Source organism: Mus musculus, chromosome X (genome assembly GCF_000001635.26).
Source record: "Mus musculus strain C57BL/6J chromosome X, GRCm38.p6 C57BL/6J".
NCBI lineage: Eukaryota > Metazoa > Chordata > Mammalia > Rodentia > Muridae > Mus > Mus musculus.
In genome coordinates, this window is record NC_000086.7 from 31,710,410 (window position 1) to 31,730,406 (window position 19,997).

Genomic DNA, 19,997 nt, shown 5'->3' on the forward strand with positions numbered 1-19,997 from the left:
GACACTGTCAAAAAAGACACCAACAGATTGGGAAAGGGTCTCTACCAATCCTAAATCTGATAGGTGACTAATATCCAATATATACAAAAAACTCAAGAATCTGGACTCCAGAAAATCAAATAACCCCATTAAAAATGGGGTACAGAGATAAACAAAGAATTCTCAACTGAGGAATACTGAATGGCTGAGAAAAACATGAAAAAATATTCAACATCCTTAATCATCAGGGAAATGCAAATCAAAACAACCCTGAGATTCCACCTCACACCAGTCAGAATGGCTAAGATCAAAAATTCAGGTGACAGCAGATGCTGTCAAGGATGTGGAGAAAGAGGAACACTCCTCCATTGCTGGTGGGATTGGAAGCTTTTACAACTACTCTGGAAATCAGTGTGGCTGTTCCTCAGAAAACTGGACATAGTACTACAAGAAGATTCAGCAATACCTCTCCTGGGCATACACCTAGAAGATATTCCTACTTGTAACAAGAACATATGCTCCACTATGTTTCATAGCAGCCTTATTTATAATAGCCAGAAGCTGGAAAGAACCCAGATGTCACTCAACATAGGATTGGAGACAGAGAATGTGGTACATTTACACAATGGAGTAATACTCAGCAATTAAAAACAATGAATTTATCAAATTCTTAGGCAAATAGATGGATCTTGAGGATATCATCTTGAATGAGGAAACCCAATCAAAAATGAACACACATGATATGCATTCACTGATAAGTGGATATTAGCCCAGAAACTTAAAATATCCAAAATACAATTTGTAAAAAACATAAATTTGAGAAGAAAGAAGACCAAAGTGTGGATACTTGGTTTCTTCTTAGAATGGCGAACAAATTACCCACTGAATGAGTTATAAAGATGGAGATTGTAGCTCAGACGAAAGGAAGGAACATCCAGAGACTGCCTTACCCAGGGATCCATCCCATATACAACCACCAAACCGAGACACTATTGCATATGCCAGCAAGATTTAGCTGACAAGATCTGAATATAGCTGTCTGCTGTGAGGCTCTAGACAGTGCCTGGCAAATACAGTAGTGGATGCTCACTGTCATCCAGTGGACGGAGCACAAGTTCCCCAATGAAGGAGCCAGAGAAAGTATCCAAGTAGCTGAAGGGGACTGAAGCCCCATAGAAGGGACATCAATATGAACTAACAATTACCCTTAGAGCTCCTTGGAACTATATCACCATTCAAAGAAAACACATGGTGGAACTTGTGGCTCTATCTATATTTGTAGCAGAAGATGGCCTAGTCTGTCATCAATGGTAGAAGAAGCCCTTGATCCTGTGAAGGCTCTACGTCCCTATATAGGAGAATGCCAGGACCAGGAATGAGAGTGTTTGGTTTGGGGAGCGGGGGGAGGTGGGAGGGGAAAGTGGATTTTTGGAGGGGACACTAGGAAAGGGGATAATATTTGAAATGTAATATATATATAATAGAAAATACAAACTTCATTATCCTAAAGGAACAAAAATGTGATTTATATTTAAATTATATAAAAAATAAAGAGCAATACAATTGCAAAAAAAAGAAAGCATGGTAAGTTTTAGTTGACTGGCTCTCATGGACAGAGCTAGTAATCATGGGAAACATAAACCAAGGAATACCTGGAAAGCATGGGAAATCTTTTAAGTATGAGAGTTTCTATAATATGGAAGACCTGGTAATCCTATTAAGCCAGAAAGCCTGGTGTTCATGGGCAGTCCCAAGACGCATGGCTGTCCTAGAACCCAAGGACACTGAAAAGCATGGAAGGATTAGAAAGTATGGAACGTCTGAAAAAAACTTCTTTGGCCTGTCATTCCTGGGAGGCCTGGAAATCTTAGGTGGTCTGGTAAGCATGAGCAGCCTATAAGCATTGGGAAGCCTGGGATGTATGAGATTCCCAGAAACCATGGAAGACCTGAAAATTATGGAAGGACTGGTAAGGATGGCAAGTCTTATAAACATGTCAGGCCCGGTAAGCCTGAGAGGCCTGGAAATGTCAGCAGGCTTGATAAGGATGAGCAACCTCCAATGTGGGGAGGTCTAGTAAGCATGGGAGTCTTAGAAGCCTAGGAAGACCTGGAAAGCATGGGAGGCCTATTAAGGATGGGAGGTCTGATAACCATTGGAAACCGGGTATTCTTAAGGGGCTTGGGAATCTTAGGAGGCCTGGAATTCTTGAGTATCCTGGCAGCAATTGGAAGGCCTAGGGACCATGGGAATTCTAGAACCATAGAAACGCCTGGAAATATTGGAAGAACAAATAAGGATGTGAGGTCTGGATAAACATCTTATGCTGCTGAGCATAAGATGTGGGGGGAAGCATGGGAGACCTGGCAAACATCAGAGTCCTACTTGGCCTGTTAGGCCAGGTGTACATGGGAATGCTGGGTAATATGAGTATCTCAGTACACATGGAAGGTCTCAATAATGATCAGAGTCTTATAAAGCACAGAAGCCAAATGAAGTCTAATATAAATGTGAGGTCTGGTAGACAAATGAGGTCTAGTAACTTAGGGAGGCCTAGAGAATATGGAAGGCCTTGTGACCAAGCAGGTTATGGCTCCCTGGAATACCTGTTAAATTTGTGTGACCTGGGATGCATGGGCGTTCTGAGAAAAACTTGCGGCTTGCTAAGCCCTGGAGCCTGGAAAGCTTAGGAGGTGTGATAAGCATTAGAAGCATGGTGAATAAGGACAGGATTACTAAGCCTGGGGATGCTAGAATCCAAAAATGATGGGGAAAGCCCTGGAGGTCTAGAAGGATTGGGAGGTGTGAAAATACATCAGAGGAGTGTTAAGCCTGTGAGGGCTGGAAAAGGACTGCCAAGGATGAGATGGATCCAAGCATGGGGAAGCCTAGTAAGCAGGAGAGTCCTAGAACCTAGAGAAGACCTGGAAACATAGGAGACCTAGTACAAATAGGGTATCTGATGGACACAAAAGGTCTGGTTAGCTTGAGATTCTTGAAAAAGTTAGGAGGCTCAGTGAGCAAGAGAAGCTTAGTCAGAATTAGGAGGCCTAGTAAACACAGAAATGCTAGAACTCATGGAAGATAGGGAAAGCATGGGAGGTCTAGAACTATTTGGCAAAGTTGAATGCCACGGAGGCCTGGGAAACTTAGGAGGCATGGACAGCATGATTAGCTGAGCAAGAACGGGATGTACTACTAACTATGGAAGACCTAGTAACAAAGAAAGACCTGAAAATCTTGGAAGGACTAGTAAGGATGTGAGTTATGTAAATGTGAGAGGCCTGGTAAGCAAGCATAAAATGCACAGGAAGCATTGGAGATCCAGTAACTAATAGAGTCTTGGATGGCAGGTTAGGCCAGGTGTACAGGGGAAGCCTGGTTAGTATGAGCAGCTTAGTATACATGGAAGCTCTCAAAACCATGAAAAACCTAGAAACCACTTGAGGCCTAGTAGCCAAGTGAGGCCTAGTAATCATGTGAGGCCTGGCAAGCAAGTGAGTGCCATTAACCAAGGGAGGCCTGGAGAGTATGGAAGGCTTTGTAATCAGGTGGATCCTAGTACCCTGGTGGCTGGGTGAGTATGAGAGGGTTGGTAAGCACTGGAGATGTGGTAAACGTTTCTAGCTTCCTTAGCCTGGAAGGACTGAAAGGCTTTTTCAGTACCTGGCATGCATGGGAGGCCCAGTAATGGTGGGTAACTGGAATATCCATATGAGCCATGGTGTACATGTGAGTACTAGTAGACATAGGTGAAGCCTAGTCAACTTAGGAGGCATCATGAGCACATGAGGCCTAGTAACCAAGAGAAATAAGGTAAAGACCTTGAAAGGACAACTCTCAGCTTCATCTAGAAAATAAAATGAAAACTCAGGATAGCTAAAACGATCCTGAATTAAAAAGGAACTGCTGGGGACTCCATTCCCAGTTCAAATTAGACTACAAAGCTATAGTAGTAAAATCATCATGGCATTGGCACAGAACCAGCCACATTGAACAAGGAAACTATTTATGGGACTTTCAAAGTTGGATACAGTGAATTTTGTATCATGCCATGGTTGTGAACCTATGAAGACCAAAGGTTGTTAGGTTATGGCTTAAAAGTGGTGTGTTCCTGTATCATGTTGACAAGAGGAAGAATTGTGACAGCATCTACAATCATGTGAGAGTCCAGGCTCTGGGAATGCCTGTTGGAGGTTATCTTGATTGCATAAAGTGACTTGGGAAGACCTACCTATCCGGGGTGGCACTATTCCTTGACTCTAATCTTGAACTCTACACAACGGAGAAAGTTATTGATGTACTTGCATTAAGGTGATCTCTTTCTACTGTAGGTGTGATGTGACCAGTTTCTTCAACCTCCTGCCGCGGAAGCCTAGAGACTCAAAGTCTGAGATAATTGAAACTGTTGCCCCTAAGGTGATTTCATAAGGTCTTTTTAAAAACATAAAATCACTGCAACAGTAAAAGAAATTAAGGCAGAGAAATTGATCAGTATACTATGATACAGCTCATACCTTGATAGCAAATGATAGGTATCATGAAGGCCTATTTTCCATTTCCTATCTTATTTACCCCTTTCAAAAATTGGATTCTTGGTATTTACCCTTACATCAATACATAAATATATTACATAAGTATATATAGTTCTATGTAAATATATTGCATATATAATTCACTTGCTTATCCAGGATAGGGCATGAAATTTAAGTATAAGATAAATGTCTGTATGTGTGCATATATAGTTAGTTAGACATAGTCAGCAGTAAATGTTTTCCGAACCCAAACGACATTATTTAGTTATTTGAAAGCCCACACAGAGAGTAATCTCAAATATTCCCTTTTAACCAATGATTTATGTCTTATAATAATGTCATAATGAATGCATTGGTTCACAACAGTTTCAACAATGGCATGATTTTATTTTGTCTCAATTTTAGCTAGGGCCAAATCTACTTAACAAGTTGATTGAGATGTTTTACCTTGCAAATATAGTCTCTTATTTCCATTCCAAGCTTGGATCTCGATGGTAAATTTAAATCAGAAGATTAGGTTTATTTGATTTGACAAATACTTTGTTGGAAGTAAAGGTTTTCTTCAGAAATACATGGAAATAAGGTGATGGAGGGAAGCAGTCACTTCTGGTGGTACTAGACTCCAAAGAATATTGAATTTGTTTTTGGTCTTCCTCACTGTAGTCATTACACAGCCTTCATATTAAATGAGCTATTCAATACTTGTAAAATGCTTACAGTCTAATAATTGATAAGATTACTTGTTTTCTGCATTTCCTAGGTTAACAAAAAGGAAATTGCAGAATATACACATAGGGAAGGTTAGAACATCACTATCCAATTTCATTACAATTTGCTCCTCCTTATATTCAAAGGTGAGGATTTTATAACCTGTTGTCTTTCTGAAAGTTACTCTTTTGTTGGAATCAAAACACACCAAAGTTATTCTGAATATGACATTTCGGATATGGTTGTGGCAAGCAGAACCATCACACCTCTGACACCGTTGCCTTAAAATTACACACTGCCTGGTAAAGGTCACACGTAAAGGAAAGCCAAGTCGTCCAACTGACCACTTCCAAGTATATCTTCCATCCTTGGGGATCATTGTACCACACCTCATGGTGCATTCTTCAAGTTCTTGTTCATTGATAACTTGTGGTCCAATTACCCCATATTCTTGTGTTCGCAGCAAAGTCAACCACTGTTGTTTGTAAATGGGTGACAACCATGCCATAGGTATTAGTCGATCTTGTTCAAGAATAGTTGTGGAAGTCAAGTCACAGATGATGTGCTGAAATCTCAGCTTTTTAAACACTGGTTGAAATATTAGTCCTTCTTCACTTTCAAGAAAACTGATGTTATCAACATATGCCATGTGGGTGGAAAGCCAGTTGTTTGCATGTTGTAAAAGCTGTTTCATGGTTCCGTTCCAGCATGGATTAAGATAAAGGAACATCCATATTTTTAGTGTGGTATATACATCAATCTCCTTTTGCATGACTAGTAAGTCAGAAGACAGTGCTAGAAGATACATCAACTTCAAATCTACTTCTTTGTAAAGTGCCACACTTGGATGTACCATCAAATTGCAAAGAAGCCATTCAAAGCATCTCGTCTTTACAGCTTTTAATCTATAGGTTTCTGCTGCCAAATAATAGGAGCACACAGTGTTCCTGTTGATAGTTTCTTTCATGATTCCTTCACACTGCTGAATTACTCGATCCACCCGAAGCAGGCATGCTGCTGCCAAAACTTGAGGAACTTCCAGAGGTGTTATTGACAAATCCGCATCCGTGTACAAAGCACCAAACACAAAATGCAGAGATCGGGTATCAATATCCTCATTCTTAATGATCAGATTTATAACACCATGGTGTGATTCTCTCCAAGTACCTTTGAGAATGTTAGCAAAGTAGCCTGACTGACATAAAAATACTTTGTGTAAACACCATGTTCTTCCCAGAGCACGGATTTTAATGTCGCTGTCATGCCCGTCCAAAAATAAGTTTTGATAAGCATCGTTAGATGAGATCTTAACCCTTTTCCAGTAGATGTAGTTGAGAACTTGATGTGGATACATTCCCTGGTTTTGAAGTCCATGAACATTAGAACTTGTTGCCAACTCCTCCAAACTGTTTCGTTTTCGCTTGCGACTGCCAGGAATGTAGCTGGCTCCGGCTATGGCTTCTGGCTGTGGCTCTAACAGACTGGAATCCCTGCATCTCAAGACCCTGCTGACTAAAAGCCCCATTGATGAAAATTCCTAGAACAAGCTCTCGCAGAGGCTTCTTGGTTGAGGCATTGCTGTAGTCTGCCAGTCCTGCCTAGACTTCTCTGGATTTCTCTACTACAGATTCTGATGTCACAGAGAAGGCAGGGCATTCTTCATTGTTCACAAGTGCCTTACCTGAGCACAGGCCCCGCCTCCTGATAGCAACCCCTCCCTCTCCCTCCTCCTTCCCCTTCCTCCCTTGCACATTTGCCCCACCATCCTCCCATCTCCCTTCCCCCCTCCCTTCCATTATTCCTAAATTCCTTCTTCCTTTCCTTTTCCCATTCTGCTCCTCCTTTCCGCTCACCTCTCCCTTCTCCCACTATTTCTAAATGGGCCACACTATTTTGCTGAAGATGACCTCCATCAAACTGGAGAACCTCGTTCACCTAGTTTTTCAACCTTGCCAGCTGAATTTTCTTTTCCTTAAAGAGAACAACCAGGCCAAATTCATCCTGATGTGTGTTTAAGATTATACATATTCCAACCCCTGACCCTTGACTATGAGAGAGCACTCAAATGTCTGTAGTATGGGAGATAATCACTTACTAACTGCTTTTGCCAATATAAACAGTAAGCATTGTTATTGCTAATTTTATTATTAGTCTCTTTTGATTAGGATTAATGACAAGTATTTCATGCAAGTAGTTGTATGCCTATGTCAACAATTTCTGTGTATGCTTTGCCTATATATATTTTTTTTCTAAAAGTTCCTTATAAATCTAGTTATTTGTTTAACATGCATATGTATGCATGTTTTATGGTTTCGTTTTACTGATTTGCATTTACATATTAACTTTATATGGACTCCTTTCTGTTAATAAATTGCAATCTGTAAGAAGCCAAGTCAAATGTTTAAATATTTCTTTTTATTCCTCTGTGCTGGCAAACCATTCCCAGAGCCTGGTCAGCAAAGTCTATGGAGGCAGAGCAAGGTGAACCAATGCAAGACACTCCTCCAAGTGTCTGTGAGGTCATAGTTATATTCTTTCTTAACACCACCTCTCCTCTCACAAGTCTGTCTTAACAAAACATCTTTTAACCTGTATCTCCCTCTGTAAAACATCCTCTCAATTGTGTCTACTTCAGCAAATCATCCTGTCACCCATGTGTTGGCCTCAGCCAAACCTTCTTTCATGTGCATCTTCAGTATCAAAGCGTCCTTTCACCAGTGTCTGCCTTAGCAAAACATCATTTAACCTTTCTCTCCCAGAGAATCACCATATAATGTACCCGACTTTCCAAAGAAATCAGAAATCTTAAGTTCATAATAGTTTCAGGGGTAATAAAAAGTCACATTCCTTAATTTGTTTGCTTTTAGTCATGCATAGATAATATCACAAGAATAATCTGTGAGAAGAGTGAAGGTTTCACCACAATAAATGTTACTAGGAAGTATGATCCTGACAGTGTCAGTATCAGTATTGGCTTGCAGTTGCAACATGAGCGTTTTACCCCACTCAAGGGCCAACTCCTTTTGATAGATTATTATATTGATACTTTTTTTCTCTAATAGATTCCCAGAAATGCTTAAGTTGTGAAAGTGTTTGTCCTCTCATAAGCCCATTACTTGTACAATCACTAATATGAATATTCAACCTATGAGAAAAATTTAAGTAGAGATAGGGTAGAAAATCTGGTGGGATGAGGGGATAAACAAAGCTAAGGATATACTTGAAAATCCACATGGAAACTTACTGTTTATAATAAAATTGATAAAGTCTCAAAAGACACATATTTAGCTGGTAGATGGCCTGTATGTCTACATAATACTGCTGCTGAAAATCAAGCAAAAAAAAAAAAATCCCAATGCCAGGTATGTTCAGGAAGTTCCCAGAAATCTTGAAAATAATACAGGTTCTTCACATTCTTTCTGTTTGCCTACCATGAATATATGATAAGACCCTTCTACAAAAGACAAACCACATCGTGGTTGTAAAATATAGAGAAATTGAGCTGGCATGTAACTGAAAACTTCCTTCCATCTAGTTAGCTTTCATAGTTCTGGATTGTGCTATTCAGGATGCTGGCAGAGTAATGGCATCAACAGAGTTACCCAGATATGAACCTTATGATGTACAATACCAATCTGCCAAGAAAGATGTGTCCAGCTACACAACAGTGACAGGTGGGGCAGTCTCTGGATGGTCAATCCTTTCATCTTAGCTCTAAACGTTGTCTCTGCAATTCCTTCAATGGATACTTTACTCTCTATTCTAGGAAGGAATGAAATATCCATGAATTGTTCCTCCTTCTTGATTTTCTTCTGCTTTGGAAGTTGTATCTTGGTTATTCTAGGTTTCTGGGATAATATCCACTTACCAGTGAGTGCATGTAAAGTAACTTCTTTTGTGATTGGGTTGCCTCACTGAGGATGATATCCTCCAGATACATCCAGTTGCCCAAGAATTTCATAAATTCATTGTTTTTAATAGCTGAGTAGTACTCCATTGTGTAAATGTACCACATTTTCTGTATCTATTCCTATGTTGAGGTACATCTGGGTTCTTTCCAGGTTCTGGCTATTATAAATAGGGCTGCTTTGAACATAGTGGAGCATGAGTCCTTATTACTAGTTGGAACTTCTTCTGGGTATATGCCCAGGAGTGGTATTGCTGGATTTACCAGTAGTACTATGTCCAGTTTTCTTAGAAACTGCCAGACTGATTTTCAGAGTGGTTGTACAAGCTTGCAATCCCACCAGCAATGGAGGAGTGTTCCTCTTTCTCACATCCTCACCAGCATGGTCTGGCACCTGAATTTTTTATCTTAGCCATTCTGATTGGTGTGAGGTGGAATCTCAGGTTTGTTTTGATTTGCATTTCCCTGATGATTAATGATGTTGAATATTTTTTCTTCAAGTGTTTCTTAGCCCTTTGGTATTACTTGGTTGAGAATTCTTTGTTAAGCTTTGTACCCCATTTTTAATGAGCTTATTTGAATTTCTGGAGTTCAACTTCTTGATCTCTTTGTATATATTGGATATTAGTCCCCTATCAGATTTAAGATTCGTAAAAATCTTTTCCCAATCTGTTAGTTGCCTTTTTTTTGTCTTATTGACAGTATCTTTTGCTCTACAGAAGCTTTGCAATTTTATGAGTTCCCATTTGTCGATTCTTGATCTTAGAGCACAGGCCATTGCTCTTCTGTTTAGGAAAATTTCTCCTGTGCCCATGCCTTCAAGGGGTTTCCACCACATTTTCCTCTATAAATTTCAGTGTCTCTGGCTTTATGTGGAGTTCCTTGATCCTCTTAGTCTTGAGCTTTGTACAAAGAGATAAGAATGGATCAATTTGCATTCTTCTACATGATAACTGCCAGTTAAGCCAACACCATCTCTTGAAAATGCTGTCTTTTTCCGTTGGATGGTTTTAGATATGTTGTTAAAGATCAAGAGATCATATGTGTGTGGGTTCATTTCTGGGTCTTCAATTCTATTCCATTGATCTGCCAGTCTGTCGCTGTACCAGTACCATGTGGTTTTTACCACAATTACTCTGTAGTACAGCTTGATATCAGGCAGGGTGATTACCCCAGAAGTTCTTTTATTTTTGAGGAGAGATTTTGCTATCCTAGGTTTTTTGTTATTCCAGATGAATTTGCAAATTGCCCTTTGTATCTCAGTGAAAAGTTGAGTTGGAATTTCGATGGGGATTGCATTGAGTCTGTAGATTGCTTTTGCCAAGATAGCCATTTTTACTATAATAACAATCCATGAGCATAAGAGATCTTTCCATCTTCTGAGATCTTCAATTTCTTTCTTCAGAGGCTTGAGGTTCTTGTCATACAGATCTTTCACTTTCTTAGTTAGAGTCGCGCCAAGGTGTTTTATATTATTTGTGACTATTGTGAAGGGTGTTGTTCCCTAATTTCTATATCAGCCAGTTTATCCTTTGTGTACAGAAAGGCTACTGATTCCCCTGAGTTAAATTTATATCCAGCTACTACACTGAAACTGTTTATTAGGTTTAGGAGTTCTCTGGTGGATTTTTTTATGGTCACTTATATATACTATCATATCATCAGCAAATGTTGATATTTTGACTTCTTCCTTTCCAATTTGTATTCCCTTGATCAACATTTGCTGTCAGATTGCTCTGGCTAGGACTTCAAGTACTATAATGACTATGTAGGAAGAAAGTGGGCAGCTTTGTCTAGTCTCTGATTTTAGTGAGATTGCTTCAAGTTTCTCTCAATTTAGATTGATGTTGGTTACTGGTTTGCTGTATATTGCTTTTATTATGTTTAGGCATGGGCCTTGAATTCTTGATCATTCCAAGACTTTTATTATGAATTGGGTGTTGGATTTTGTCAAACACTTTCTCAGCATCTAATGAGATGATCATGTGGTTTTTGTCTTTGAGTTTGTTTATATAGTGGATATCCCTGCATCCTTGGGATGAAGCCTACTTGATCTTGATGGATGAACGTTTTAACATGTTCTTGATTCAGTTTGTTAGGATTTTGTTGATTAGTTTTGTATCAATATTCATTCATAAGGGAAATTGTTCTGAAGTCTCTTTCTTTGTTTATGTGGTTCAGGTATAGAGTAATTGTGGCTTCATAGAATGAATCGGTCAGAGTACTTTCCGTCCCTATTTTATGAAATAGTTTGAGGGGAATTAGAATTAGGTCTTCTTTGAATTCTGATAGAACTATGAACTAAATCCATCTGGTCCTGGGCTTTTTAGGTTGGGAGATTATTAATGACTGATTCTATATCTTTAGGGGAAATGGGACTGTTTAGATCATTAATCAGATCATGATTTATCTTTGGTATCTTTTAACTGTCTAGGAAATCGTCCATTTCATCCAGGTTTTCCAGTTTTTTTTTTTTTTTTTTGAGTATAGGCTTTTGTAGTAGGATCTAATGATATTTTGGATTTCCTCAGGGTCTGTTGTTATGTCTCATTTTTTCATTTCTGTTTTTGTTCGTTATGATACTGTCCCTGTGCCTTCTAGTTAGCCTGGCTAAGGGTTTATCTATCTTGTTGATTTTCTCAAAGAACCAGCTCCTGGTTTGGTTGATTCTTTGTATAGTTCTTTTTTGTTTCCACTTGGTTGATTTCAGCCCTGAGTTTGATAATTTCCTGCCTTCTACTCCTCTTGGGTGAATTTGATTCCTTTTGTTCTAGAGCTTTCAGGTGTGCAGTCAAGCTGCTAATATATGTTTTCTCTAGTTTCTTTCTGGAGGCATTCAGAGCTATTAGTTTCCCTGTTAGGAATGCTTTCATTGTTTTCCATAGCTTTGGGTGTGTTGTGGCTTCATTTTCATTAAACTCTAAAAAGCCTTTAATCTCTTTCTTTATTTCTTCTTTGACCAAGTTATCATTGAGTAGAGTGTTCTTCAGCTTCCATGGGAATGTTGACTTTCTATTAGTTATGTTGTTATTGAAGATCAGCCTTAGTCCTTGGTGATCGGATAGGATATATGCGATCATTTCATTATGTTTTTTTTTATCTTGAGGCCGGTTTTGTGACCAATTATATGGTCACTTTTGGAGATTGTACCATGAGGTGTTGAGAAGAAGGAATATCCTTTTGTTTTAGGATAAAATGTTCTGTAGATATCTGTAAAATCCATTTTTCATAACTTCTGTTAGTTTCAATGTGTCTCTGTTTACAGGTTTTGTCTAATGATGAGAGTGGGGTGTTGAAGTCTCCCACTATTATTGTGTGAGGTGCAGTGTGTGCTTTGAGCTTTACTAAAATTTCCTTAATGAATTTGGATGTCCTTGCATTTGGAGTATAGATATTCAGAATTGGGAGTTCATCTTGGAAGATTTTACCTTTGACGAGTATGAAGTGCCTATCCTTGTCTTTTTTGATAAATTTGGGATGGAAGCCGATTTTATCTGATATTAGAAAACTCCTAATCATGAAGCTATACTACCTACTCAAATTAAATGAAACGTATATGACTGTTTAAAAAAAAAAAAAGAATGACTACTCCAGCTAGTTTCTTCAGAACATTTGCTTGGAAAATTGTTTTCCAACCTTTTACTCTAAGGGAGTGTCTGTCTTTTTCCCTGAAGTGAGTTTCCTGTATCCAGCAAAATGTTGGGTCCTATTACATAGCCAGTCTGTTAGTCTGTCTTTTTATTAAGGGAATTGAGTCTGTTGATATTGAGAGATATTAAGGAAAAGCAATTATTGCTTCTTCTTATTTTTGATGTTACATTTGGGGTTCTGTTCTTGCGAAGGTCTTCTTTTAGTTTTGTTGAAGGATTACTTTCTTGCTTTTTCTAGGGCATATTTTCCCTGCTTGTATTAGAGTTTTCCTATTTTTATCTTTGAAGGGCTTTATTCACCTTGGTTTCTCTATCTATGGTAAGTGAGAGTTTTGCTGGTTGTAGTAGCTTGGGCTGGCATTTGTGTTCTTTTAGGTTCTGTGTCACATCTGTCCAGTGTCTTCTGGCTTTTATAGTCTCTGGTGAGAAGTCTGGAGTAATTCTAATAGGCCTGCCTTTATATGTTACTTGACCTTGTTCTCTTAGTGCTTTTAATATTCTGTCTTTATTTAGTGCATTTTTTGTTCTGATTATTATGTGTCTGGAAGAATATCTTTTCTGGTCCAATCTATTTTGTGTTCTATAGGCTTCTTGTATATTCATTGCCATCTCTTTCTTTAGGTTAGGGAAGTTTTCTTGTATAAGCTTGATGAAGGTATTTACTGGCCCTTTAAGTTGAAAATCTTCATTCTCATCTACACCTATTATCCTTGGGTTTGGTCTTCTCATTGTGTCCTGGATTTCCTGAATGTTTTGAGTTAGGATCTTTTTGCATTTTTCATTTTCTTTTTTTTTCCAATGTTTTCCATGGAATCTTCTGCACCAAAGATTCTCTCTTCCATCTCTTGTATTCTGTTGCTGATGCTCACATCTATTTTTCCTGATTTCTTTCCTAGAGTTTCTATATCCAGATTTCTCTCCCTTTGGGTTTTCTTTATTGTTAATAATTCCACTTTTAGATCGTGGATGGTTTTATTCAATTCCATCACCTGTTTGGCTGTGTTTTCCTGTAATTCTTTAAGTTGTTTTTGTGTTTCCTCTTTAAGGACTTCTACCTGTTTACCAGTGTTTTCCTGTAATTCTTTAGGGACTTCTACCTGTTTAGCATTGTTCTACTTTATTTCTTTAAGTGAGTTATTAATGCCCTTCTTAACATCCTCTACAAACATCATGAGATATGACTTTAATTTCTAGTCTTGCTTTTCAGGTGTGTTGGGGTATCCAGGACTTGCTCTGGTGCACCTGCTGGGTTCTGATGATCCTGAGTGGTCTTGATTTCTCTTAGTAAGATTCTTACATTTGCCTTTCACCATTTGGTAATCTTTGGTGTTAGATATTCTAGCTGTCTCTGTCTGGAACTTGTTCCTCCTGTGATTCTGTAAGCTTCTGTCAGCACTCCTGGGAGTTCCCCTTTCTCCTTAGTCCCAGTGGTCAGGCAAGCACTCCTCTTGAAGGGATGGTGCTCAGAAGTCTGGAGCTCAGATCCACCCCCTGAGTTTCAAGGTCAGAGCACTCTCTGGAGGCCAACTCTCCTCTGGCAAGGGTGGTGCCCAGGGGTCTGGGTCTCAGCTCTACCTCTTGGCTGAGCATGAAGGGTCAAAGGGACCCTTACCAAGAAGCTCTGTTGCTTCTGCCTCCCACGTGCTATCCTAAGTAGACCGGTCTCAGTGATCCCAAGATCCTAGGTGTGCTAGGGTCGGCCCAGGTCATGCCCAAGATGGTGTGGGGCTGCAGCCACCAGAAGGAATCCTAGACTCTAGTTGGCAGGGTTCCTTTTTCCCTGTTCCTGCTGGCACAATACCCTCCAGGATTCTTTGGAACAGATGTTGCTTTCCACTCAGCAGTGATCTCAAGATCCTGGATATGCTAGGGCACCAGTGGCTTGGAGAGTCCTCTGGGGTCCTTGGGACACTCCACCAAGTTCACACCCTAGATGGCATGAGGCTGGTGCAGACTTGAATAAATCCTAGCTACTGGAAGGTCAGGGTTCCTTTGTCACTGAGCCTGCTGGCAAAAGACACTCTGGGATTCTTTGGAAGAAAAGTTGCATTCCACTCACCAGTGATCCCAAGATCCTGGGTGTGCTAGGGCACCTACTTCATATAAAGTCCTCTGGAGACATTGGGACCCTCTGGCAAGTTCTCACCCAAGATCAATTCTTGGGTTTTATTTCTTTGTTTTGTTTAGAGATTTTGTATGTGATGTTAAATTGTTAATATTAGATATATCCAGATTTTAAAATCAAATAACTAACTAAATGATTGATTTTCATGTAGGAATTTTGTGCTTGTACATTTTCTTTAACCTCTTTCAATTGTTCGAGATCAGATATGATGTATACTCATTTTATTTGGTTCTAAAATGTCTTTGAGTTCTTTCATTTTATATATATATATATATATATATATATATATATATATATATATATATATATATATATACATATTAGGTATTTTCTTCATTTACATTTGCTATCCCAAAAGTCCCCCCTAACTCCCCCCCCCACTCCCCTACCCACCCACTCCCACTTCTTGGCCCTGGTGTTCCTCTGTACTGGGGCATATAAAGTTTGCAATACCGAGGGTCCTATAGGGTTGCAGAACCCTTCAGCTCCATGGGTACTTTCTCTAGCTCCTACATTGGGGGACCTGTGTTCCATCTAATAGCTGAATGTGAGCATCCACTTCTGTGTTTGCCAGGCACTGGCATTGCTGCACAAGAGACAGCTATATCAGGGTCCTCTCAACAAAATCTTGCTGGCATATGTGATAGTGTGCGCATTTGGAGGCTGATTGAGGGATGGATCCCAAGGTGCGGCAGTCTCTAGATGGTCCATTCTTTTGTCTCAGCTCCAAAATTTGTCTCTGTAACTCCTTTCATGGGTGTTTTGTTCCCAATTCTAAGAAGGGGCAAAGTGTTCACACTTTGGTCTTTGTTCTTCTTGAGTTTCATGGGCTTCGCAACTCATAATTTGGGTATTCTAAGCTATCAATGAGTGCATATCATGTGTGTTCTTTTGTGATTGGGTTACCTCACTCAGGATGATACCCTCCAGGTCCATCCATTTATGTAGGAATTTCGTAAATTCATTCATTTTAATAGCAGAGTAGTACTCCATAGTGTAAATGTACCACATTTTTTGTATCGATTCCTCTGTTGAGGGGCTTCTGGGTCCTTTCCAGCTTCTGACTATTAGGAATAAGGCTGCTATGAACATAGTGGAGTATGTGTCCTTCTTACCGGTTGGGTCATCTTCTGGATATATGCCCATGAGAGGTATTGCAGAATCCTCCAGTAATACTATGTCCAATTTTCTGAGGAACTGCCAGACTTATTTCAAGAGTGGTTGTACAAGCTTGCAATCCCACCAACAATAGAGGAGTGTACCTCTTTCTCTACATCCTCGCCAGTATCTGCTGTCACCTGTATTTTTGATCTTAGTCATTCTGACTAGTGTGAGGTGGAATCTTAGGGTTGTTTTGATTTGCATTTCCCTGATGATGAAGGATGCTGAACATTTTTTCAGGTGCTTCTCAGCCATTCGGTATTCCTCAGTTGAGAATTTTTTTAACTCTGAGCTCCTTTTTTAATGGGGTTATTTGACTTTCAGGAGTCTACCTTCTTCAGTTCTTTATATATATTGGATATTAGTCTCCTATCTGATTTAGGATTGGTAAAGATAATTTCCAAATCTGTTGGTGGCCTTTTTGTCTTATTGACAGTGTCTTTCCCCTTAAAGATGCTTTGAAATTGTATGAAGTCCGATTTGTCGACTATCAATCTTAGAGCACAACCCATTGCTGTTCTATTCAGGAATTTGTCCCCCGTGCCCATATTTTCGAGGGTTTTCCCCACTTTCTCCTCTATAAGTTTCAGTGTCTCTGGTTTTATGTGGAGCTCCTTGATCCACTTAGATTTAAACTGAGTGCAAGGAGATAGGAATGGATCAATTTGCACTATTCTACATGTTGACCGCCAGTTGTGCCACCACCATTTGTTGAAAATGCTGTCTTTTTTTCCACTGGATTGTTTTAGCTCCCTTGTCAAAGATTAAGTGACCATAGGTGTGTGAGTTCATTTCTGGGTCCTCAATTCTATTCCATTGGTCTACTTGTCTGTTGCTATACCACTACCATGCAGTTTTTATCACAATTGCTCTGTAGTACTGCTTTAGGTCAGGCATGGTGATTCCACTAGAGGTTCTTTTATCCTTGAGAAGAGTTTTTGCTCTCTGAGGTTTTTTGTTATTCCAGATGAATTTTCAAATTGCCCTTTCTAATTTGTTAAAGAATTGAGTTTGAATTTTTATGGGGATTGCATTGAATCTGTAGATTGCTTTTGGCAAGATAGCCATTTTTACTATATTGATCCTGCCAATCCATGATAATGGGAGATCTTCGGATATCTTCTTTGGTTTGTATCTTCAGAGACTTGAGGTTCTTATCATAGAGATCTTTCACTTCCTTAGTTAGAGTCACCACAAGGTATTTGATATCATTTGTGGCTATTGTGAAGGGTGTTGTTTCCCTAATTTCTTTCTCAGCCTGTTTATCTTTTGTGTAGAGGAAGGCCATTGACTTGTTTGAGTTAATGTTATATCCAATTACTTCACTGAAGCTGTTTATCAGGTTTATGAGTTCTCTGGTTGAATTTTTAGGGTCACACTGGCTAGAACATCATGTACTATATTGAATAGGTAGGTAGAAAGTGGGCAATCTTCTCTAGTCTCTGATTTTAGTGGGATTGCTTTTAGCTTCTCACCATTTACTTTGATGATGGCTACTGGTTTGCTGTCGATTGCTTTTAACATGTTTAGGTATGGGCCTTTAATTCCTGATCTTTCCAAGACTATTATCATGAATGGGTGTTGGATTTTGTCAAATGCTTTCTCAGCATCTAAAAAGAAGATCATGTGGCGTTTGTCTTTGAGTTTGTTTATATAGTGGATTACGTTGATAGATTTCCATATTTTAAACCATTCCTGCATCCCTGGAATGAAACCTAATTGGTAAGGATGGATCATTGCTTTGATGTGCTCTTGGATTCGGTTAGCAAGAATTTTATTTAGTATTTTTGCATTGATATTCATAAGGGAAATTGGTCTGAAGTTCTCTATCTTTGTGGGTCTTTCTGTGGTTTAGGTATCAGAGTAATTGTGGCTTCATAGAGTGAACTGGGTAGAGTACCTCCTGTTCCTATTTTGTGGAGTAGTTTGAGAAGAACTGGAATTAGATCTTCTTTGAATGTCTGATAAAACTCTGCACTAAACCGATCAAGTCCTGTGCTTGTTTGTTTGTTTGTTTGGGAGACTATTAATGACTCCTTCTATTTCTTTAGGGGATTTAGCATTGTTAAGTTATTTATCTGGTCCTGATTTAACAGTGGTATCTGGTATCTGTCTAGGGATATGCCCATTTCATCGAGGTTTTCCTGTTTTGTTTAGTATAGCCTTTTGTAGAAGGATCTGATGGTATTTTGGGTTTCTTCGGGATCTGATGTTATGTCTCTTTTTTCATTTCTAATTTTTTTAATTAGGTTGCTGTCCCTGTGCTCTCTAGTGAGTCTGGCTAAGGGTTTATCTATCTTGTTGATTTTCTCAAAGAACCAGCTCCTCGTTTGGTTGATTCTTTGAATAGTTCTTCTTGTTTCCACTTGGTTGATTTTGCCCCTGAGTTTGATTATTTCCTGGCATCTACTCCTCTTGGGTGAATTTGCTTTCTTTTGTTTTAGAGGTTTTAGGTGTGGTGTCAAGCTGCTAGTGTGTGCTCTCTCTATTTGTTTTATTTTTTATTTTTTATTTTTGGAGGCACTCAGAGCTATGAGTTTTCCTCTTAGAAATGCTTTCATTGTGTCCCATAAGTTTGGGTATGTTGTGGCTTCATTTTCATTAAGCTCTAAAAAGTCTTTAATTTCTTTCTTCATTCCTTCATTGACCAAGGTATCATTGAGGAGAGTGTTGTTCAGTTACCACATAAATGTTAGCTTTCTATTATTTATGTTGTTATTGAAGATCAGCCTTAGTCCATGGTGATCTGATAGAATGCATGGGACAATTTCAATATTTTTGTATCTGTTGAGGCCTGTTTTGTGACCAATTTTATGGTCAATTTTGGAGAATGTACCATGAGATGCTGAGAAGAAGGTATATCCTTTTGTTTTAGGATAAAATGTTCTGTAGATATCTGTTAGATCCATTTGTTTCATAACTTCTCTTAGTTTCACTGTGTCCCTGTTTATTTTCTGTTTCCATGATCTGTCCATTGATGAAAGTGGTGTGTTGAAGTCTCCCACTATTATTGTGTGAGGTGCAATGTGTACTTTGAACTTTACTAAAGTTTCTTTAATGAATGTGGCTTCCCTTGTATTTGGAGCACAGATATTCAGAATTGAGTGTTCCTCTTGGAAGCTTTTAACTTTGATTGGTATAAAGGGCCTCTCCTTGTCTTTATTGATAACTTTGTGTTGGAAGTCAATTTTATTCGATATTAGAATGGCTACTCCAGCTTGTTTCTTCAGACAGTTTGCTCAGAAAATTGTTTTCCAGCTTTCATTCTGAGATAGTGTCTGCCTTTTTCAATGAGATGGGTTTGCTGTAGGCAGCAAAATGTTTGGTTCTATTTGTGTAGCCAGTTATGTTAGTCTATGTCTTTTTATTGGGGAATTGAGTCCATTGATATTAAGAGATATTAAGTAAAAATAATTGTTGCTTCCTATTATTTTTGTTGTTAGAATTTTCTTTCTGTTCCTGTGGCTGTCTTCTTTTAGATTTGTTGATGAAATTTTTTTTCCCTTTTTCTGTTATTATCCTTTGAAGGGCTGGATTCCTGGAAAGATGTTGTATGAATTTGGTTTTGTCATGGAATACTTTGGTTTCTCCATCTATGATAATTGAGAGTTTGGCTGGGTATTGTAGCCTGGGCTGGGATTTGTGTTCTCTTTGTGTCTGAATAACATCTGTCCAGGATCTTTTGGCTTTCATAGTCTCTGGTGAGAAGTCTGGAATAATTCTAATAGGCCTGCCTTTATATGTTACTTGACCTTTTTCCCTTTCTGCTTTTAATATTTTGTGTTTATTTAGTGCATTTGTTGGTCTGATTATTATGTGTCGGGAGGAATTTCTTTACTGCTCCAATATATTTGGAGTTCTGTAGGCTTCTTGTATGTTCATGGGCATTTCTTTCTTTAGGTTTGGGAAGTTTTCCTCTATAATTTTTTGAA

General features: G+C 38.9%; 1 protein-coding gene across 1 annotated transcript; it reads right to left on the reverse strand.

Annotated features, from left to right (window-relative positions):
- Positions 1-4,934: 4,934 nt before the first annotated feature.
- Btbd35f25 (BTB domain containing 35, family member 25) lies at positions 4,935-6,826 on the reverse strand. The gene has a single exon (XM_003688963.3). The coding sequence runs from the start codon at positions 6,745-6,747 to the stop codon at positions 5,251-5,253; it is 1,497 nt and encodes a 498-aa protein (XP_003689011.1). The 5' UTR covers positions 6,748-6,826; the 3' UTR covers positions 4,935-5,250.
- Between the last annotated feature and the right edge of the window lie 13,171 nt (positions 6,827-19,997).

Bases quoted from the DNA above. Each gene is read 5' to 3' on its own strand.
- Btbd35f25 (XM_003688963.3), bottom strand. From the start codon at position 6,747: ATGGGGCTTTTAGTCAGCAGGGTCTTGAGATGCAGGGATTCCAGTCTG.